This window comes from Clarias gariepinus, chromosome 11 (genome assembly GCF_024256425.1).
Source record: "Clarias gariepinus isolate MV-2021 ecotype Netherlands chromosome 11, CGAR_prim_01v2, whole genome shotgun sequence".
Taxonomy (NCBI): domain Eukaryota; kingdom Metazoa; phylum Chordata; class Actinopteri; order Siluriformes; family Clariidae; genus Clarias; species Clarias gariepinus.
In genome coordinates, this window is record NC_071110.1 from 27,982,228 (window position 1) to 28,006,703 (window position 24,476).

Here is a 24,476-nt window from a genome sequence, read left to right on the forward strand (position 1 = left end):
TTTTCCGGAAATCACTTAAATGTTTGGTGAATAGACTGCAAAAACGGCATGTGGCCAAGCTTTATCCTGTACCAGAGTAATGGGTGCATCAAGGGAAGAAAAGAGGTGGATAAAGTGATGTACCCATCATGCCTAGAGCCTACTGTATAAGCCTGTGGGGGAATGATGATTACTTCATCCACCTTTTTTCTTACCCTGGTGCTTACCCTGGCCAATGTTATGATCTGGGGTTGCTTTAGTTGGCCAGGTTTTAATTTCAGCAATCTTATGTGGCCAAAAAAATAATGTCAGTCTATAATTCCATTCATAGTATTCTAACATATTCAATGACCAGATTTTTCTATCAATGGATTTTTTTTTCCTTGATGGCAGGAGGCATTTTCCAAAATGACAGTGCAATGATTTATCAGGTTTAAATTGTGAAAGAGTGGTTTAGGGAGCATGAGAATGAGAATTGGAGAATATATTGCAGATTTTTAATTTAAGGGTCTTAAAATGAACAAATGGCAAAAAAAAAAAGTGAATTTTGTATAATTTAGCAAAAAGTTATAACTCTCCCACAGTTGTGTGAGCATGGGTAAAACAGCCTAGTTTTCAAATGATTTCTCTTTTTATTTTAATTATACACAACCTCGTGTGACAGGAAAATAATAATTTGCCAAAATGAGTAAAAATCCAAAATCCAGCTGCATTCACTCAATGCAACATCCAAGTGACAGATATGTCAAAGATAACACCAATATGTCAGAAAAAAAACAGAATCACTGAGATGGAAATGGATCACCCACATGTCAGTATTTTGTTGAACCACCTTTTGCTTTAATTACAGCCTTTAGTATGGTGTGATACAGTCTGTCTCTACTAACTTTGAAATATTCGCCCACTCTTCTTTGCAGAACTGCTCAAGTCGAGTTAAATCTGATGGTGACTGTTTGTGGTCTCATTTTCCTTCCACTTCCACAATCAATTGCCACTTTGTGTTGGTGTATCACATAAAATCCCAGAAAAGCACATTTATGTTCGTGGTTGTAATGTGACACAAACTGAAGTGGGGTATAAATAATTTTGCAGGGCACTGTACTGTACCTTCCACCTCTTCATAATAGTCTTCACTCTGCTTCTCTGCAGTCATAAAGCCTTTGGATTTATTTTGTTTCCATCTCCTGACCTGTGCATGTGCACAACTTCATCCCGAAGACCTTTCTGACCGCGCCGTGCCACCCATTTGACCCAAGCTGATTTGCTTGAGTCGCAGTACCAGTGACTGAAATGCTCCAACTTTTTATGCTGAGCTAATCAAAATGACCACAGTTGAAAGTCAAATGGCCTTGTGTGCCATAGAGAAAGTGATTAGCTTCACCTGATTGAGTTTACAAGTCATATTTAGGTATGGGGTGATCCTTTTCCAACTCAGTGATTCTGTTTTTCTATTTCTTTCTGACATGTGTGTTATATCTTTCACTTTAATTTAAATAAGTTGCACTGAGTAAATACAGCTGGATAAAACAAAAACGGTGTCTTCATTTTAGACTGCAAAGTAACAAAATGTAATTTGTTTCAAAGAGAGATGATTTTTATCTACATCCATTGTATACTCATGGACATGGCCTTAAGGAGATACGACATATTGATGAAACAGGCAAAACTGTTACTCACCTTCTGTTAAACAGCCCATTCAGGGAGTGATGAAGACTGTAACTGGTAGCCTGGCCACAGTGAGGTTATAAGGCAGAGTATTCCACAAGCCAAAGATGGACAACAACCATGAACTTAGTTTTCTTTGTTCTTAAAAAAAGCAAATCCTTAAAATTGGTATATATACCATGGTGTATATTCTTGGCCAGTCCTGGAGATGGAGAAGTGGCATGTTTTTTTGTTTGTTTGTTTGTTTGTTTGTTTTATTTTTTTGGTAATTTTCTTATTAAGTCATGAAGTTTTCCCTGATTTCAGGTCACCTAAAGAGTTCTTGAAGAAGGGAGGGAAAGATAAGAATGGACTAAATGTAAATATTAATAATAATAATAATAAGAAGAAGAAGAACCATCATCATCATCATCATCATTATCATCATCATCATCTCATATTTGATTTTAAATACTGTTTGTATATTTACGAAGACTAGAGACATATCAAATGCAGTTTAGGAAACAATCATTAGTCTGCACTTTATAACACTCCTCACAATAACTGAAGAGAACCAGGCAGAAAGGAAGAACCTATTACTTTTCAGGGTTGGTGGCTGCCTCTTGCTGGACAGCAGAAGAGGTCATCAAATTTTTAAATTGCTCCAGTCTGGCAAAACCTTCTTCTCATCACTGACCTGCTGGCCTGCTGTGTCTGCAAAGAGAAGGCAAAAGGTATGCAGTATGAGAAGAGGAAGAAATAAAAAAAGAGGGGGGGGGGGGGAGTGCAGTTTTTATGACTACATATACTGTACGCTCAAGCAGTTTATTTTTTTTTAGAATAGTATAAAATATCTGTGTAGTGCAAGGCATGCATCTGAGAAAGAACTTTGTAATTAGATTTTTCAGCCATAATCTGTTCAAGGAGAATGAATCCATAAAAGCCAAACTTAATTACTAGAGAGCAAAACAGGAAGCACAGAACAAATCCACCATTTCAGAAAAAATAATGTAGGCCATGATACTGAACTTGTTTTTAATACAGTATAGCCGAAGTTTTTTTCATGTATATAAATAGGATAGGATACACTCACTTTCACATCATCTTTACCACTTTGTCCTGTATACAGGGGGGCCTGGAGCCCAAGGCGCAATACAATCCATTATGGGGAATACTCATATTATCACAGTCAATTTGGGAACGCCAATTAGCCTAATCTGCATGAAACCCACCAAGGCCTGGGAGAACATGCAAACTCCATGCACACAGACGGGATTCGAACCTGAACCATTAAGATACAAGGCGACAGACCACTAATCACTAACCACTAATGCTAACCACATTAATTGAACGGGTTCAAAAATCACCATACAGTAATATTCTGTATGATAGCTTTCTCACCTCACTTCACTGCACCTCAGCCTGTATGGGACACTTCTAGTGCTAGTAAGATATTATTTATTGCAATATTACTTGTCATGTAAAATATGTCTAAAACACCCACTTAACCTGAAGTCTTTAATGGCCATGTACTGTACAGTATAGTGGAGTTTAGTAAGAGAAAAAAAAAGTTGTGTTGAGTTTTATAAATAAGGGGCATGTGTTCTGTAAGGAAAAACACATGATGAACCATCTGGTTTTACAAAAATAATAAACACTGTGATGGTGTGATACTGCGAGGTGGTGTGATAATTGTTGATGTGGTGAAGCTTTCTGAGACATTTATGCAGCATTCCTCAAAGGAGTCTCAGATGTCAGCAATTTCTGTAACTGCCAGTAAGTTTCCTGAAACAGGAGATCGGAGTCTGCACTTTTCGGACTTCTCAGCCACATGGCACGCTGCATTGATTATTACTATTATTATTATTAATTAATTTTTCTTTTCTGTTGCCTTGTTTATTTTGGGAGATAAATCGATGATTTGACATTTAGTGCTGACCAAGCAATCTGTTTGGACAAGAAGCATTGCATGAGTGGTGATAACAGCACGGGGACGTTTAATTATATGTATCGCTTTTCGTCCCACGCTTTTTGTTACACTGTCGGTTGCAGAATGGGATAAAGTAATTTAGTACAGTCCGCCATACTGAAAAGTGAGCAACTGTGGGACTAAAAGTTAATGGTTAATAATATTCTTAAAGTGCAATAAGTGGAAATATAAGGAAAAACTTGTGACATTTACAGGACTGTTCACCAAACTCATTTATTAATATTATTTAAATCACATTAAATGTCCTAATCATCATAGAGTGAATTATATTTCATACATTACTATTTGTGCTATTCCTTACATATAATTAATACCAGGACCACAAAAGTTAGACTGAAAAATCCATAATATATATTTTTTATTTGTCTAGATGTTTATTCACCAATAAAAAAAAATATTAAATTGTAATAAATAAAGTGCACAGAGGCCTATTGCTGGGATATGAATGTAATATCATAGTACAGCCACTGGGGGCAGCAGCACAATCACTGCAGCACCACACAGACTGGTTTCAGGCCCAGCCCTAAGGCAGTTTTGAGGAACAAAAACAGATTTTACTGGGATTTCTTTTCGCAACATACAGACTTAACGGACAGAAATCCAGACAGAGCAAATAGAATAAATGTAAAAAAAAAAAAAAAAAGGTTTAATGTGCAGTAGCTCATAGAAAAGTCATATCTCATGAGGGTGCGATGCATTCTCTCTCTCTCTCTCTCTCTCTCTCTCTCGCTTTCTCTCTCCAAGACAAAAATATTGATGATAGAGACAGCCAGAGAGAGATAAAAAAAGTGAAACTGCAAGCACTGCTAGTTTCACTAAAAACAGTGAAAGCATTGCACAGAGCGGAGCGGAGCTACCTTTACTCACATCACGGGCATTTAAAAACAAAAGCTTTCTGCAAGACAAAATGCTGCTGTTTGCTTCATGTTATACTGTAAACTTCTGTTACACTTGTGAATTTTCGCCTTGTGATGTAAAATTTTGCAAGAGATTTTCCTCGGCATACAAAGCATTTTGGACACACGAATGACAGTGGAAGGCCGAGTGACGTGAGTTTGCTTTTTTTTGTATTTTGTGCCAGAATTAGTGAAGCCATAGCACCATGGGAGCAAGGACAGAAGCAAGATCAAAAAGGTTTTCGGTTTTTAAAGCAGCTGGTGCCAAGAGGAATCATAAATGAAGGTTATGTGAATTTTAATATCTTTTTATTTATGTCTGTTTTCTAAATGTTTTGATTGTTTTCATATGCAAACATATGATTATAGTGTTGGAAATTGGTAATACTGATAATATTTTGGGTGCCTGATCATCTGTACTTACAGTACATTATTTACTACAAGAAAATGCTAATCGAAATTTCGCCTTAAGGCCTCTTATGCCTTATGATAAATTTCTATGCGGAGGTACCGCTGTATGGGAATACAATATGTGTAGCAATGTTTATAGTTTACTAAAGCTGATTGAGTTTCATTTTTTTTTACTTTTTATGCTTTTTAATTTCGCCAAAAAGAATAGTGACTGGTTATGTGATTTAGTTTACTTTAGACAAAGTAGCAGAAAGAAAACTAAATGAAACCCCATAAATTTCCTGTTAGAACAAAGTCCATATCAATTTCTGTATTTGCATGAATTGAAATGAATTATTGCTATTAGTACAGGGAATTATAATTTGTCCTAGAGGAGAAGGTCAGTAGAGTAACATGATTCTATTTTTCTTTTACTCGCAGTTTTGTTTTACATTCAATTATTGAATAAATAATAAGCAACATGATAAATGATAGTCAAACTGACAAATTGCTTATTTGGTAAATAATTCATGGAGAACGAAACTATTACAATATTTACATTATTTGCAGGATAGATGATATGACAGAGAATTATACCGTAACAAAGTATTTTCGTAACTATTTATGGACATTTCGTACAAGGTGGTGCCAGGCATTATAAAGTGTCATATTATAGTAAAATAGTGTTAATGTTACTTTGTTCTGTGTACAAAAAATATGAATGTTTAAATAACTACACTAAATATCGGGGCATTTCTAAACTGTTTAAACTATGGGATGTGTCTATCGCCAAGAAATCTAATCTGTATTCCAGACATCCCCTTAATAAATACTTTATACAGAAAGGAAAGAAACTGAAGCAAAACAATTTCATACATTTCACCTTGCTGTGACCTTGACCGTGTTTGGATCAATTTATTCTTGAGATATCTATCTGCACTAATGAGAATCGCAGCTGGAAACAAAGCCCAGACAGACTTTTCTTCAATAGAGAAAATTGAAAAAATGTATCATAAAAAATAATGATAATAATATAAATAATAATAATAATAATTATTATTATTATTATTATTATACTAATGATAATACACAGCTGACACAGTTCTGACACAGAATGGCACTTTTAACACCTAATTCATTTGACTTCCTTGCTTAATCACTTTTTTTTTTTTTAGAAAACACCTACTCTCTGTTTTGACAGATACCCATGTTCTACTGTGAGCTCTCTCTTCCGCACCATGAGATCCTGATAAAATAGACTACATCAACCTCATACTGTACCTGTAGTTTCATTTATTGCCAATTCATCCAGAAACTACAATTACCTAGTTGAAACCACTTATCCCTGTATACCAGTGGTTGTTTAGAGAATCCCCTGACCTTTAAAAAAGCATCTGAGGAATGCGTTTATAATGTTGAAAAACAGAAGTAAGCTACACAGCTTCATTATCCTTAACTTACTTTCTTCCACAGTTGCCGTCCCATCTATAGTCGATAGTGAAGGTTGACCTTTTTGCTCTAGGCAAGTCCTGGAGTGGTGTTTTTGTAAGGGTAATACACTGCCCTCACTGCTTGCCTCTGCGTTACGCATTCCCTTCTCAGAGTCCATGACTAAAGCCATGGTTATACAGTCTTTAAGAGAGGAGGTTGTTACTCTTGAGCCTGCCCCAGGCCCTGATGCTTGGTCCTCTTGCCCATCCATGATTTTGGATGCTGAGCATTGCATTTGCCCAGGAACCTGTCCTCCTCCATTGCTTTGTGAACGGACCTTGAGCTTGGCTAGCCCTTTGCCGGCCTTGGGGCCCTGACGGCTGTACACTTTGTACCGGATCATAAGGATGATGATAAAGACCAGTACAGATGCCACAATGATACCGCCAATGATGATGATGATGGTGCCACCCAGGAAATGTCTGGGCAACACATGGCACTGGGTGTACTCGGCATGGGTAACGAATGAGACGCAGCCCACCTGCCGCGTGGCAGTCAGTGAGGTTAAGCCGTCCTCGTATACAGCCAGCACACACAGGTCGTACTCACGCGCAGATGCCAGATCTCTCACCAGGAATTCCTGCTTAGTAGATGGGATCATCCTGCAGAGAAAACAGTGTTTATTTATTAAGCAACGTTCGTAAACAAGCGACACACATGAACATTGAAACAAAATTATTATAATTATTGTCACTCTTCAAAAAATCTGGGTACAGACTGATAAAATAATTACAATTTCTAGCAAATAATTTGAAATTATTATAAGGTTTTCTGTGACAAAAAGAATTCTAACTTTTAATAATAAAATTTTTCTATCCAAAACAAATTACAGTATTGACACAAGAAATATTGATTAAAATAAAGCACAGTGTCAACCTTTACTCATCCAACCGATGTCAACTCCAAATAGAAAGTGTAAATTTGGTAGCAATTGTACCGATGGTTAGACACCTACCTACAGCTGTGGCCAAAAGTTTTAGGAATGACACAAATATTAATTTTTACAAAGTCTGCTGCATCAATGTTTTTAGATCTTGTTGGCAGATGTTCGTCTGGTATACTGAAGTATAGTTACAAGTGTTTCATAAGTGTCAAAGACTTTTATTGACAATTGCGTTAATTTTATGCAAAGAGTCAATATTTGCAGCGTTGATCCTTCTTTTTCACGACCGCTGCAATTCACCCTGGCGTGCTGCCAAACAACTTCTGGGCCACATCCTGACTGATGGCAGCCCATTCATGCATATTCAATGCTTGGAGTTTTTGGGGTTTTTGTTTGTCCACCCGCCTCTTGAGAATTGACCAGAAGTTCTCAATAGGATTAAGGTCAGGGAAGTTTCCTGGCCATGGACCCACAATATCGATGTTTTGTTTCGCAAGCCATTTATGACTTAAATGGCAATTATCATTTATCATTTCTAAATGACATAAAGTCATTTATCATTTATGGCAAGATGCTCCATCATGCTAGAAAAGGTATTGTTCGTCACAAAACTTTCTTGGATGTGTGGGAGAAGTTGCTCTCGTGGGATGTTTTTTGTACCATTCTTCATTCATGGCTATGTTCTTAGGAAAAATTGAGTGAGCCCACTCTGTTGGCTCACAAGCAAACCCACACATGAATGGTCTCAGGATGCTTTACTGTTGGCATGACAAAGGACTGATAGCAGTACTTACTTTTTCTTCTCCAGGTAAGCTTTTTTCTGGATGCCCCAACAACCAAATTGGATGGCATGTGGCTTGCACTTAGAAGAACAAGAATTTGTTTAACATGGTAGTTAAAATAAAAAAAAACTCAAATTTGGACTCATTAGACCAAATGACAGTTTGACGGTTTTTTCACTGATCTACTCCAAGCAATTCTCTTCTGCTTGTTGTTCTTCCAATGTAATGTTTTCTTTGCCACAGTTCAACTATGAAGGCCTGACTTACACAGACTTCTCTAAACATTGGATGTTGAAATATGTCAGCTGCTTGAACTCAGAGAAGCATTTATTTATGTGGGCTCCAATATGTGGTGCTGTAAGTTGATGGTTTCTGAGGCTGATCATTCTAATAAACTTATCCTCTGCAGCAGAGGTACTGTAGCTCTTGGAATTCCTTTCCGGCGCAGGACCTCATGAGAGCCAGTATGTAATCATATGTATGGGGCCAGGGGTAGCTTAGTGATTAAGGCACTGGACTACGGTTCAGAAGATCCCAGGTTCAAACCCCACAACCACCAAGTTGCCACTGTTGGTCCCTTGAGCAAGGCCCTTAACCCTCAACTGCTCAGATGTATAATAAGATAAAAATGTAAGTCGCTCTGGATAAGAGCGTCTGCTAAATGTAAATGTGTTTTTATGGTGCATCATAGAGTAATTATGTTCATTTCCATTATTTATGAGTGCTACTCAATGTCGCTAAATATTTTTGTTCTAAAAATATGGATTTGACTGTATACATATACGTACATACAGTATTTACCACCTTAATTCATCATAGTAGCTTCACTTTAGATAGAGCAAAATCTATTGCAAAAATCCTTGCCACTCCATTATACAGTTTATTATACACTGCCTGGTACAGGCATACTAAAATTTTGTTCTAGTGCAACCCCTGTCCTGTGACAGTAACAATGCCATTCTGTGTTAAACACAAGGTGAGATACAGTATTCGAAGGTGCATAGGATATAGATGCAAAGGTCAGTCTACATAAACAGCAGGGACTACCCAATATCATATTATCATGATACCAAGATGCTAATGCTATTTGTATTGAGATTCTATAAGTATCATGATTTTATAAATATCCTGATTCAATATAATTTTTTTTCAGATTGTTACAATTCTAAATAAACTTGGCAAATGATTTGTTCCTACCAAACACAATGCTGTGTTGCCTGCCTATGTGTGATTATGCACTAGACAGAGCTTGCACACAAGCAGCATTCACTTACTATCAGACATCATCATATCAAAAGATGTCTAATGGTATGTGCATGTATATTCAAAATGTTAGAACTACCACTTACCTGTAAACCAAGGTGTCATCTACTGAACTATTGTACTGTATCTGGAACATCCTAATACTTGGGAAATGCTGTTGTGAAGGCCACCTAATGAGAGCTGAGTTTGCAGTAAGCTCAGCCAGTATTGTTGTCTTTTCTTGCATTCTTGTGTCATTGCTATAGGAAGATCTGGACTTGGCAGATGTCAAGATATCAGATGGCCCTGGATCAGGCTCCTGGATGTGATTAGTGCTATTGGCCAGGTGAGGAAGTGGACTGACCACAAGTTCCACAGTGCCTGTAGACTCACCAGCAGCATTGGATGCAATACAAGTGAACACCCCCATATCCTTCTGGGAGGTGATATTTATTTCCAGGCTACCATTGCTAAAGGTGAGGATTCGGGACGTATTAGAGACCAGGCGACCTTCAGGAGAAATCCAATGCACATCTGGGTCAGGATCACCATTGGCTTTACATTTTAAACTAGCTGGCTGACCCTCCATAGCAAAGGTCTTGAAAGACCTCCTCGTAATAACAGGTGGCTCACAAATGAACTCTTCTTCAGGAATTGTCCAGAAGTATTTAGCTGTCAGATCAGGGGGTGTGGCACATGTTTCCAGGTCATCTTCTCTTGTAAGCCGTCTCAACCAAAGAAGCTCGCAGTTACAATGCAGTGGGTTTCCTCCAAAGCTAAGAACAAGCGAGGTCAGTGGAGACCCTTTAGACTTAGCATAAACTGGGATCCTAAGAAACAAAGGATCAGGAGGAATTTTCTTTAGTTTATTGGATGTCATATCCAGACGTGCTAGCTTGTGTAGGTTAGAAAACACTCCTAATGGAACATGCTCTATAAGGTTATGGTCCATATTAAGTGTGTTTACATTGTTAAGTTTCCCGATGATTTCCCAAGGAATATCCACCAGGTTATTGTAAGACAAGTCTAGGTCTTCAAGAGTCCCCAGGAAGTCATCAAAAGCATGTGAGGCAATGTTATGAAGCTGGTTGTTGGCTAAAATGAGGTGCCTCAGGTTGGTTAGACCCTGGAAGTGGTCGTCAGTGACCACACTGAGGCGGTTGCTGTCCAGATGCAGTGCTCGCAGCCGTTTGAGGTCGGCAAAAGTGTAAGGCATGATCTGGCTTATGGTATTGCGTGACAGGGTCAAGTGCAGGAGACTCGTCATGTTGGTAAAGTCCCTCCTCCTTACTGTTGTGATGAAATTCTCAGTAAGTCGAAGTTCTACTGTCCGACGATCGATTACCGTGGGGACAAAGAGCAGACCCGTCTTTGCACAAAGAATAGCAAGTGATGGAGACAGGTTTTGGCACATGCAACGCTTGGGACAGAGATGCCCGGAGGTAGAAACAACCAGTATTAGCAGAGAGATGATAAGCCACTCCATCCCTTAGTGTTCTGGGAAACTGCAACAAAGACAGACACACTAATGTTAGAACAATGAACATACTGTACAGATTTGTTAAACCCAAACAATCATTCATACTGTACTCCCATTGCTTAGGAGTTAATGATGCAATATTATAAAATTGCATATACAGTACACTATAGGGATTTCACAATACACAAAATCCTGCTATGATATTTCATATGATACAGCATTGCATCATACCTTTTATTTGATTTAACATTATAAATAAAGATAAGATAATAACAAAGTGTTTGCATAGTGCGTCACTAAAATTACTCTCAAGGTGGAGTGAAGCACAAGCCTTTTGTTTCGCATATTGCATTTATGTACATGTGCTGCAACAGTCTTAAATCATATACTGTACACTGCCTGCCCAAAAGCAGATTTAATTCAATCAACTTTATGTTTGATTACAACCATGTGGTGGAGCGTTTATGTCTGAAATCCATTCCTCATGCTCTCAGAAACACTCTTTCACAATTTAAGTTCTACAATACAGTATGGCCATCCCAACAGAGAAGAAAAACTCTGAATGTGATAGATTTGGTCATTCGGTACATTCAGGTCATCATCTGACTTTTATTGTCAGATAACCTTGCTGAGCCTACTGTAGACCTGACCAGCGGAAGCAACCACAGATCAGAACACTGCCTTTAGAGGCTTGTACTGTAACTATGCATGATGGGTGCATCGCTTCATGCTCTTCCCTTCTAACCCCAATGCACCCATGGCTCAGGAATAGGGTCATCTGAACTCATCAGACCACACGACCATTTACTATTGCTCCAAACAATGGGGTTTCAGACTATTTTTAGGCACCCCATAGCACTTAATCCTAGCACCCTTAAAGGCAATGAAAATAATAATGCATCATTATTTTCTAAAATTATTTAGAAAATTAAAGTTCAGTTCAATTTGCTTCGTACTGTCGGTCCGATAATTCAGTCTTTCAAATACTTTAAGCTTATCCTTGAATATTTTCGCCTTGAGGTGGAGGGATTTTGTAGCAAAGCATCAGACAGTCTTACTGAGTTAAAGAGCTGAACTTCACTTCTGCACAGCATCCGAGGGAGAGGGAGGAATTAAATGCCGCACGGAAAGCTGGAAGACGTCAAGAGAAGCTTTGGTCATAACCCAATCTAGTCTTCTGGGCAAATCTTGCTTTTAAGGTAAAGTGACTGTCTAGTCAAGCTAGGGTCCTGTCACAAGATAAGACTGTCTCGTCAAACCCTGACTCATTTTAGATTTCTTTTTTCTATACGTAGATTGATATACAAAAGTTTTTTGAAACAGAACAACCAGATTCAGGTGAAAGAACTATAGTTGATAAGTCTATTTACAGTATAATAGTTATAAGGTCAAATTAATGTTACCTCCCTGCCATGCCCAGCAAACCAAAACCTAGCTAAAAAAATATTATGGATCGATAAGAAGCAATTGCACATATAACTTTTATTAATTGAAAATTCTCTATTAGGTTGTGTTAGACAGCACAAAGAAAGAGAGAGAACCAGAGAGCAAGAGACAGCAGGATAAACACAGCAGAAATCAAGAAAGAGAGCAAAAAGAACCCTGTTTAAAGATCACAGACATATACAGTACTGTATAAGGTCTGATCCCAAAATCGGTCTCTGTTGGGACTCAACCCGAAGCCTTTGTTCTGATTAGTCACGCTAACAAGTGGTTTTCTTACGGCCAAACAGCTGTTTAGTCCCAATCCTGCGACTATCTTATATTTACCATTAAATATAGCTCTGGTTTTTACTGGTGATTTTGGACTATATGCAACTTCCTAAACGTTCAAGTGATCTCTATTCGTGATTTTTTTTCCCCAAACTTCCCCAAAGTTGACGGTTCAGCAACATCCTTCTAAATTTTAATAGGGAGTTGAAGGGTCCTTAACCTAGTTCTATAAATTTCTAATCTCCTTAGTTGCTGCCTAATAATTGAACCCCTTAGTTCTGGTGACTTTTTTTTTTTTTTTTGGCCAAGCAGTGTATATTTATAAACTCAGTGATTTCTTTAGCTGGACTGAATCAAGCAAAAAAAGGCTGTCTAAATGCAATTTTGCTTTGTGTGTGTGTGTATGCATGCGTGCAGCTGCGTGTGTGTGTGTGTGTGTGTGTGTATTTTCATCTAGTTCTACCAACTGACACAAATGGGCGATGTCAGTGCAGACGCATGCACATGTTTGTTGAATTAGAGCCAGCGTAAGGTTCTCTAGCACATTCAGTTCCTACCTGCTGTGACTGAAGCCAATTCTTTTTATTTATATATTTTTTTCAAAAACGCTAATGCACCAGGTCCTCGCTTCACAGTAAAAAATAAGCCCACTTTGATACAAAAGGGGGTTTACTTTATTTCTTTCCAAAGCACCGGGGTGGTTTCCTTCTGAATCAGTGGCATATTCACGTTTGCCTGTTTCCTTGCTGAGTGGCAATAGCAAAGCCATCACCTTCACCCTTCACGCCATCTCTCATATTCAGAGCTGAGTATTACTATACACTCAGTTGCAGAAACAAACATACAGTACGAGGTGGAATTTGCTAGTAGCTGCGCTTTACTCTGAGCTTGAATAACACCATCAGGCAGAGCAAACTGTAACGCATTTGGACAGTGTAAATCCATTGCAAAAATTGTGAAATATAATTTAAGAGTACTTATTTGTAGGGACCAGAATATATTTCACCTGTGGAGTTTGCATGTTCTCTCCCTGCTTGGTGGGTTCCCTCCTGGGTAATCTGGTTTCCTCCCACAGTCCAATGACATGCAGATCAGGTTAATTGCCGTTCCCAAATTGCCTACAGTGTGTGAATGTGTGTGTACAGACATGTGTGTGCCCTGCCACATCCTATCCAGGGTGTACCCTGCTTTGGGAAGTCTCCTGGGATAGGAATAGTCTCCAGGCCTCTGTGACAGGATACATTGATGATATCACAGGGGAGGGCATCTTAATTAAATTCAAAACTTGTCTTAAGGACCAACTTACAGTATATATGTTGAAATGATTACTACAATAACATTAGTAACTCCTCCTAGGCCTATTTAAAGTGAGCTGTAACCCTAGCAACTTATCCAGTGAGATGAATAGGACTTATTAGTGCTATAGACTACCGGCACTGTGTCCATTACAATACCCTTATATATGAGAAAAACATGCTGCTTAGTAAAGCATACAATGTACAGACGAGTGTAAATTGAATCTGGAATGTTTGGACATTACAGAACTTCAAGCTACAGTATGAGAGCTATAGCCAAAGCCATACAGTATGTGCAGTAAGTCTCTGGGGCTGTTAATACAGATGTGAAACCAAGTTTGGCCAATTCACAAGCCATGGCCACAGCACAGAGAAAACACTCTGCAATATCTGCTAACCAGAAACGTGAGGCAAAATGTTACCTTTAAGGTTTTCAGCTATTTCATCATTCGTGTTAAGCTTTCAAAATCCATAACAGCAGCTCCACAGGATTCAGCTTTTCTAATTGGCTTTTCTTTAGTATCCAAGATGGACACAACATGTACTGTAGGAGCGTTGCCTCGAGCCCCTGCAGGTTCCTACATGGATAACTTGCTATTGAGAAGACAGTTTCCACATGAGGTCAAGGCCCAGTCAGAGCTCCTAATTTGACATGTGAAAGCTCTACAAACAGAGGTCTTCACCATGATGTGCCATTTGAGCCTTTTTTGCCTTTTTTGTCTTAGTTATGGATACAGCCAGGACACACGCCAATGCTCAAACGCTGATTTTTGCTCAAACCCCGTCCGTCTCCAGCTCTTTTTTTTTTTTTTTCTATTACACATTCTGCTGTTCACAAAGGATGCATTAATATTTAATTACTATGATAGGTTAGCATAAAACATTCAAATGTATAAATGAAATGAGATTAAAAGTATTGAAAAGTCTTTTTCTGGGTAACTTTTATCTACTCCTAATACATTTACTGCAGCTTAAAAATTCGAAATCCAGAGGTACAGGCAATTAAGACGAAAGTAAAAACCAAAGGCATGCCATTCACCAGCTCTGAATTTTAACAGGATCTTCTCACTTAGTAAAGCCATTATCCAGTGTAATCTGTGTGCCAAGATGACTGGCATCCTGTGTGACTGGCAAATTTGAAATTACTCACTAAAGATCATTATTTACAGTTCATTTGATTAAGTGAAAGCAGTTCTATTTTCAGATGGTGCCTTTTCTTAAACATTGGAGCAACTGATTGCATGGATTATTTTTTTTTTGTTGCACAAATAGCCTTTCAATTGCCTGCTCTCTCAGTGCCAGGAAGTTATGTATCTGGGGGGACATCTTAATTGTGTCACAACATATGACTGGCATGACACGGGTCAGGAATAAAGATGTGCTAGAATGCATTTACATAATTTACTCGTTTAATAGATGCCTGTATGTGATGCCAAAGTGACATAATTAAGACAGTTTACAATTCAAACAGTCATTATTTTCTAATGTCCGGATTCATTTCGAAGCAAAGGATTCCTAGTGATATTAATCAGCATGTTTGTTTTTAAAATATATTTTAGGCATAAATGCATAGACTATTCTCTTAGTGTGTATGCATGTGTGTGTGGTGTGTATGTGTGTGTAGTGCAGATTTGAGGACAGGGATGGACAAGTTACACATGCCAGATTCGAGATCAGATCAAACAACTGGATGTGAGTCCGGGCCAATGGGAGGTGCAACCACTTTGCCAAGGCCTGGAAGAAGCGTCCCTGTCAGCTGAGACGAAATTGTTTTGGCTGGTCAGTCACAACCGCACAGGCCTCACTTGAACTAGAAGCTCATGGAACACCAGTGTCAGTGTCTACAATCAGGCCTGGTTATATCACCATGGACCAGAAGCCTGCCATCAACAAAAGAAGGCCCTGCTCTTGAATCGGGGCTCCTGGCAAACACAAATATTTGGGAGTCAAAGAATTTTTTAAGCCTTTTGATAACATAACGAGGTGAACTTATGTAACCACAGCGATTCAAATTGAAGCCATTGGTCCACTAAAATCACAGGGTTTGAATGAACAAAAAGTTAAAAATAAAATAATACTAATTAAGATTTAGAGACTTTTTATTTAATACATTTTTTATTATCAGTTGTCTATGTTCCATAATGGCAATGTGTGAGTTTCCAAAGCCAAGATTAAAAAAAATACTTAATGTCATTAATAAATGTTAATGTTAATCTATTCTGTTCTGTTCGCAACTGGCTATACCGACGACTTGTCAGTGCGTTCATCCAAAAACATTTACTATAGACAGGACACAGAGTACAGGAGTGCATGTGATAGTCCAGAAGGGCTGCGTTAGCAGAGGTCGGCAGTAACGAGTTACATTCACTCCGTTACATTTACTTAAGTAGCTTTTTGAAAAAAAAAAAATTACTTCTATGAGTAATTTTACAACACCATACTTTTTACTTTTACTTAAGTAGGTTTGTGAAAAAGAAACACTACTCTTAATCCGCTACATTCGGCTACACCCGACTCATTACTTTTCTAACCGTTTATTTTCGAGAGGAACGCAGCCGGTGGATCTACCACATGACTGTGTTTCACCAATCAGACGTAGCAAGAATAATCACATGACTCCGTTTGACCAATCGGCGGGTAAAAAAAATCGTCAGTGAATGAAAACGTGTCGTGGCTAGTTTAGCTGTTTTATTTAATGTTGCATTGTTAGCATACATAGTTAGCAAATAAGCTAGAGGCTGAAAATATAGGTTTCTTACATTTGTCCTTCTGGACACAGTTTATGCTAAAGTAAGAACTCTTGTACACATGTTCTAATGTTATTTTCTATCTGCTGAGCCATTTGCGGGGTGACTGAATATACTGTACAGTCTATCTTACACTGGAAATAGTTTACACTGTTCAAACATACATATGTTACCTACAGTGGGTGTTTGTTTCAAAAGCTTTATGTTGTGAAAAAATAAATTTTTGTTCCTTAATTTCCTATTTTGTAAAGACATTTAGTTTTATTTATTTATTTCTTTTTTTTTATTATTTATTTACTTGATTATTTAAAAATGTCAGGTCAGAATTTATAGATTATTTTAGCATTTTCTCTGGCTGCTTACATAATTTCTAAAGATATTTCATCTGACATTACGATGAAACAGTTACTCAGTACTTGAGTAACATCATTTTGAAGTACAGATACTCTTACTTAAGTAATTGTATCTGGCTACTCTACTCACCTGTGCGTTACCCAGATCGCTTGCAAACATTCATGACCATACGACACTTGAATAGTTGGATGAACTGTCTTATGTTTGTACAGTAAGTGCTCCGGAACGCAGCCCTGCTGTACTATCAGGTTCGCTCCTGTTCTCTGGTGCTCGCCAGGCAGACAGACACAGGAGAGGACAGAGTCTTTGAAAGGATTAAAGACTGCTGCATGCCTTTTAGATATGTTTGTGGAGACCACTGGAGACTGTCTGGATAAAAACCCGTCTCAAAAATCTAAACATTTGGCGCATTGGCAACCATTTCACTCGCCATCTGGAATCCTGTAAATCAACACCTCCGAGCTTGAAGTTGCAGCTGTGTGGACAAAAGATTACGCTTTCTGGACGAAAGATCCGAACAGGGGAAGGTTAGAGGAAGTAGGAGCGAGGCATTTAAATCCCAATAACCTGTACCAGCTGTTAAGCAGGGTGGTTTGCAGAATCATGCTTTGGGGCTGTTTTGCTGCCAGTGGAACTGGTGCGTTGCACAACGTGGATGGAATAATGAAAAAGCAGGACTTCAAAGCTGGTTTTCAAATGAGTAAAGCAAGCTAACACTGTCAATTCTGCCAGAGGGGTGGATAAATATCCCACCAGAATTCAGCCTAAAGCTTATTGATGGCTACCAACAGTGCTAAGGCTGAACCTCTGGTGAGGGATCTTTAACCAAATATTAGGTGTGCTGTATGTATAAATCTTATGCTGATTTTAGGAACTTTCCCCCAACCTTCCAAAAAAAGACCAGCTCAAAGCAGTGACTGCAAGCTTAATATTCATTATAATGCCTGACTGCAACCGTTTATAATTAAATGTACCCTCTTGTTCGTTACAAGGCAAAATTCCACTGGGAAAGTACAGTAGCTGCACATGGACAGAATTAGAATGTTTTCTGTGAAAGAAGATTTTCCTATGAAAGAAAATGATTGTTGTTGTTGTTAATAATAATAAAAATAATAATAATAATAATAATAATAATCCATCTAAAAATGCTGTAGTCCAACTTGGGATTGTGGAGGAGTATGATATTGATATATAATATATAATATTAATATTGACTATAATTTTGACTCCTCTAATATTGAGGAGTGTAATAATACTAAGGGTAAAATTGTGAAACCACTTATAAAGTTTGGGATCTTGTATGTATACCATCAGCATCTGTAATGCTTACATGGAATGATGGAAAGATTTTGGAGCAACTTTGCATATACAAATCCCGACTTTGCAGTCCCGACCAATCTGCAGCACATACTGTATGTCTAACTGGAAACTTCCACCCCTACCCTGAATACCTGAGCTCCCAGAAAAGCAGAAAGGACCCGCACTATGAAAAAGGATTATAATGAATTATGACACAGTATATCTGATGATGAAACGAAAAATGAAGAGCCTTAAATTAACTGTGAAACATTCTCCAGGATTGCAAATTATCCTGACACTAATGTACTCTCCACTTCAGCAGTTTCAGATGTTTTAGCTGCTTCAGGTGCTTTTGGTATGCTGTTGAGAACACATACAGTACATTTCGCCTGTGAAGGACAAAGAAACGGTCTAATCACTGGCACAAAAACTCAGCTTTGACTTCTCCTTTCCAGGTTCATATTCAAAGCCTGATTCCTAGCCATTTTATCGGTCCTTCATTTACAAGACCCTGTTGAAAATAATGAAAACCCGAGGGGAAAATGAACAAAACATTAGGTCCCTCTCTTTAAAGTAAAACCTCTTTATAAGCAGCTTGTTTCCTTCGCTAAGCATTTTACCACCCAGCCACCTAGTTATAGATGAAAGGCATCCATAAGGCCCGTACGTATTAGAAACAATCTCTGAAGGACAGAGGTTGTTGAAGATGAGCATTGTGGAAATGTGCAATTCACATAGTGGAAATCAGCGTTCTGCTAATAATGCATACATATATTACATTATATTACTTAATAAAGCTACATTATTACATTGCAGTCTAATACACTTGCATCATTTGAACACAAGAGGTCCGAACTTATAGTGTTAAAAACACAAAGACTATGCTGGGACTGATAGCTTAAGATCAGATAATACCCTACATGGTTAAACAGCTACTTTATAACAGTTAAAAAGCTATTTAATATCATTCGAATAACACCAGCCCTGTGCCTCTTGTAATGTATCGCATCCTATTAAGAGGTTGCGGAATTTGTAAATTATACAGATTCTTCAGGAATGGCTACAATGACAAAGTTCACAAACGTGAACATCTCAGGCATTTAATACAAATCAAACAATTCTTATATTTTTGAATTTTGTTGTAAGCTGTTTGTAACGATTTTGTATTTTGTTTAATACAGGTTCAAATAATGCATAGTTTGGCATTCTTTATGATTTAAACAGTAATAAGAATTCTGACTTTAAATTCAGATACCTTATCCAGGATTTAAGTCAGAATTCTGAAAAAAAAAAAAAAAAACTGAATTATGGGAAAAACTAACATAACTGTATACTTGTGGTTAATGGGAAAATAGTTACAAGGGTAAAGCTTAAAGTTAGCTGATCAGCATCTGGCAAAGACCTGCTTATAACTTCTCTTCGACTCAACATTGTAATTTAAATGATGGCACAAGGTTAAGTTTTCATAGTGTACATACCATTTTTTGAAGTAATAATAAGTCTGAGGATGTGTGTACTGTATTTAGGATTTTTTGGTGGCTTGTAGGTGCATCACAGTTGTTTCTGTGTCCTCCCCATACGCTGTGTATACATCATAAACTACCATGTTGATCGGTTCCGTTGATTGATACGTGTAGCCACACCTACCTCGAGGAAAAAGTGTGAGAATAAGTAAAAAATAAATAAATAAAAAATATATGCTGTGGCATCTATTTTATAATATATTTGGCACAAAACTGCTCATAACTTCACTTCTACTCAACATTTTGATAGTACTTATGGTGCAGGTTTATTTTCAGGCAAATACTGGCGGATCTACAAAGTTCCATTAAATTCTGTTCAGCCAGAAAACTGGATTCGGATCCTCAAATATATCAGACGTAAAGATATAATTGAAAGACCGAGTTCTGACCAAATGTACAGACCAAAACCCTTCATTTATTTATATAGAAGTCAAAACTCAAATTAATAGTTTATTGTGGCCTTAACCTTTTCTCATAGTTCTTCATTTAAATTTTATTCACAATAGTCACAGAAACAAATTGGATCAAATCATGAAGCTAATATAGTAAAATGACTTAGTGAATAAGTCGTCGACTAATGTGTTGTTATAGCTGTAATAAAAAACAAATCTATAAAATAGGGATATAAACTACATAATGGCTGAATGAACCTGGGATGAATAAAGCTGTGGTTTCTTTTGTCTATCACAGAACAAGGGCCACCTGGACAGACGGGTAATTAGCCTGTTGGTTCGCTCTCTATTTGCTACTAGTTACCAATTAGGCATATATGTGGAGAATTTTTTTTTATCCGTCTCTGTTTAAAGAATTGATCCAAATACAAATTGGAGCCTGTGGCCCGAAGCAGCAGACAAAACATATGCAGCTTTTCAGAAACATCTACTAATGACCTCCCAAAGAGAGCAGAGCTTTCACAGTCTCAAAAATGATAAGGAGCAACCAGGGTGGCTGGAGCAGGAATGACTGTATAACAAACATATGAGAGGAGATGCGTTGTCAGATGCCCTGATTTTCAACAAAAGCCCAGATTTTTTTTCCCCCTTCAGCATAACTTGGACCTGTCTGTAGTGAATCCCTTCCTTATGCTTCTTATTTCAACATGTTGTTGGAATAAAAGCATCAAAAACAAAAAAAAAGCAGGATTAAATGAAGTATTGCTCGTCCTATATATCCATCTGGGGATCGCTGGTTCGATTCCCGGGTGATGCTGTGGCCACTCGCAGCCAAGGACCTACTGTAGAGAGAGATGATTGGCTGAGGTCTCTTAGCGAGGTGGGATGAAAGGTAGCTTGTGCTCCTACATTAATCACGGCTCTACAGTCAGTATGGACGTCTGTGAGCTCACGCAGGCTTAAGGAGTGGATAGCGCTGTCCTCTGAGTGTGTTACACCGCCCCCATATATATTATATATTTTTTACATTTTTTATTTAATAAATATGCTGACTCTGTGTAGATGTAATTTTTCATATTATTATCATAATGGTATCATATACTATTATATCAATTAAACTGTAAAACTGTAATTTTTTATTATTATTATTTTCCTGAAGTGTGTATAATTTTTGTTTGACTTAAAGTATACAGTATATGTACAGGTGTTGAACAATGAAACTGAAATACTGGCCAATTTAGTGTTGGAGGTTTAACGGCTAAATTTGACCAGCCTGGTGGCCAATCTTCATTGGTTGCACAATCCACCAGTAAGAGCAGAGTGTGAAGGTTCAATCAGCAGAGTAATAGCACAGTTTTGCTTTAAATATTGCAATGCACATAACATTATGGGTGACATACAGTATCAGAGTTCAAAAGAGGACAAATTATTGGTGCGCGTCTTGCTGGGGCATCTGTAAACAAAACAGCAAGTGTTTGTGATGTACAGTATCAAAAACTACAGTATCCAGGGTAATGTCAGCATACCACCAAGAAGGCCAAACCACATCCAACAGGAGTAACTGTGGACGCAAGAGAAAGCTGTCTGTAAGGGATGCCTGGGTGCGAACCCGGACTGTGTCCAAAAAACATAAAACCACAGCTGCAACTCACTGCAGAATTATAATTGCATATCAATTTTCCTGTGTTCACCAAAAAACTGTTTGTCGGAAGCTCCACAGGGTCAATGTACATGGCTGGGCTGCTATAGCCAAACCTTTGGTTTGTGTAGTGACCTGGCCACCATATTTCACGAAGTATGGTTCAAAATCCCGCTAGCCACTGTGAAGGACTTGTATCTGTCATTCCCAAGACAAATTGATGCTGTATTGGCTGGATATATATATATATATATATATATATATATATATATCATCATTCACTCACTCACTCATCGTCTATCCCGCTTTATCCTGTATACAGGGATGCGGAGACCTGGATCCTATCCCAGGAAGCTTAGGGCACAAGGCAGGGTACACCCTGGACAGGGTGCCAATCCATCGCAGCGCACACCTATACACACTCACACACCCATTCACACACTATGGCCAATTTTGGGAACGCCAGTTAGCATAACCTGCATATCTTTGGACTGTGGGAGATAACCGGAGTACCTGGAGGAAACCCAGGAAACGAGTCGGGCCATGAATCGAACCCAGACCATGGAGGTGCAAGGCGACAGTTTTGCATTTCAGATGGTAAAATGTTGCAGTTTCTTTATACTCTAATCCTACAGATGATGCACTTTGAAGTATTTCCACATTGCAAGGCAGAACATCGTCCCATGTGAAAGGATCACATTATTTGCCATGTCTATATATACTCAGCAAAAAAAGAACCCTTTTTCAGGACTGTGTATTTCAACAATAATGTTGTAAAAATCCAAATAACTTTACTGATCTTCATTGTAAAGGGTTTAGACAATGTTTTCCATGCATGTTCAATTAACCATAATCAATTAATTAACATGCACCTGTGGAATGGTCGTTAAGACCTTAACAGCTTACAGAAAGTAGGCATTTAAGGTCACAGTTCTAAAAATGCAGGACACTAAAGAGACTTGTCTACCGACTGTGAAAAACACTCAAAGAGAGATGCCCAGGGTCCCTGCTCATCTGCGTGAACGTGCATTAGGCATGCTGCAGGGAGGCATGAGGACTGCTGATGTAGCTAGGGCAATAAATTGCCATGTCCGCACTGTGAGACGCCTAAGACGGCGCTACAGGGAGACAGGAAGGACAGCTGATCATCCTCGCAGTGGAAGACCACGTGTAACAACACCTGCACAGGATCGGTACATCCGAATATCACACCTGCGTGACAGGTACAGGATGGCCACAACAACTGCCCGAGTCACACCAGGAACACACAATCCCTCCATCAGTGCTCAGACTGTCCGCAATAGGCAGTCCATGAGGAGGAGATGCACTGCAGTACTTCAAGCAGCTGGTGGCCACACCAGATACTGACTGGTACTTTTGATTTTGAGCCTCCCTTCATTCAGGGACACATTGTGAAACATTTTTAGTTTATGTCTTATGGTGTTGACTCTTTTAGTGTTCGTACAAATATTTACACATTAAGTTTACTGAAAGTAAAAACAGGTGAAAGTCAGAGGACGTTTCTTTTTTTGCTGAGTATAGAATCGCAACAAAATAAAATAATCTAATATCAAATTGGGATATTTTTGAAATCATAAAAGTTAATTTATAAAACCACAACACAAATCGAATCTGCATGTAGCTACAATTATAATATCGTATTGAGCGATCCATGTTGATTTCCATTTCTATTTACTATCGTAACAACTCATTCACAGGATCGTACTGTACAGTATATTGAGATTTAATAATTTCTGATATGGTAGGGCTCCAGACAAAAATAAAGCTTCAGGACTCTTTGGATGATCGCCAGGACGACTTTTCCTAAGAACTTTCACTGATTGATTCTTTCTTTGATGGCGTCTGATGTAGAGGATACAGGGTTTAGATGGGCAGTGAGTGAGAAAAGGTCGTTCGATGCATTCTGATCAGCTAGTAGCTCCTTGGACAGGGTATTCACTCATCTTAAGTAAGATTTCAAACTGTAAAGAATAAAACTACTCAGTTCAAAGGGAACAAAGGAACAAATGAACAACGGTTCATCACTTTGCTGGAAGTGGGCAAGCATGGCACGCCTTGCTGGAGGGTAAAATAAGAAGGGGCCTGGGATTAATGCCATGCATTATTTATTGGTATCAAGGACAACATAATAGTATGGTTACCTAATACTACTATTACTAATACAACTAATAAAAAAAATGAAATAAAATAAAAAATATATAATAATAGTGATTTGAATGTCATCTACATGTACTGTAAGCAACAATTCATTAATATTGCATAGGCTATTACTCTGTATAATATCAAACTTTTTGTAATGACACAATCTGTCTTGTAAATTATTCTAATCACACGAATTCACAACCTACATACATACATTTTTAAAGAATATACTTTACCTTGTAATGTATCTTTTTCCTGTATTATTATTTTACTATATACCCTAGATTGTATTTTTGAAGTGTTAAATTTCCACAGTAGCAGCAACAGGTTACCTGGTAATATAAGCACCTCCGATACTGTACCTATTGCTGCTACCGTGGAGCTTTTACAGTACTGAAATAAAATATTAACTATATATTGAAATCCATTTACATTTACAGCATTTGCCAGACGCTCATATCCAGAGCGACTTACATAAGTGCTTTGAAGTTTCCATCTATAAAGATATCCTTACACTGGTTACACTCCGTTAGAAGCACCATCATCCATACAATGTTGGGAAGAATTTTTTTGA

General features: G+C 38.1%; 1 protein-coding gene across 1 annotated transcript in view; it reads right to left on the reverse strand.

Annotated features, from left to right (window-relative positions):
- Window positions 1-24,476, reverse strand: part of zgc:172282 (leucine-rich repeat and fibronectin type III domain-containing protein 1-like protein) — a 93,804-nt gene that overhangs the window by 12,216 nt on the left and 57,112 nt on the right. The window contains exons 2-5 of the mRNA XM_053506788.1: window positions 9,405-10,802; window positions 6,361-6,992; window positions 2,224-2,337; window positions 1,657-1,965 (exon numbers count right to left, since the gene is read on the reverse strand). Coding sequence (XP_053362763.1) covers window positions 2,270-2,337; window positions 6,361-6,992; window positions 9,405-10,783 — 2,079 coding nt within the window. The 5' untranslated portion in view covers window positions 10,784-10,802 and the 3' untranslated portion in view covers window positions 1,657-1,965; window positions 2,224-2,269. The remainder of the gene's footprint in view (window positions 1-1,656; window positions 1,966-2,223; window positions 2,338-6,360; window positions 6,993-9,404; window positions 10,803-24,476) is intronic.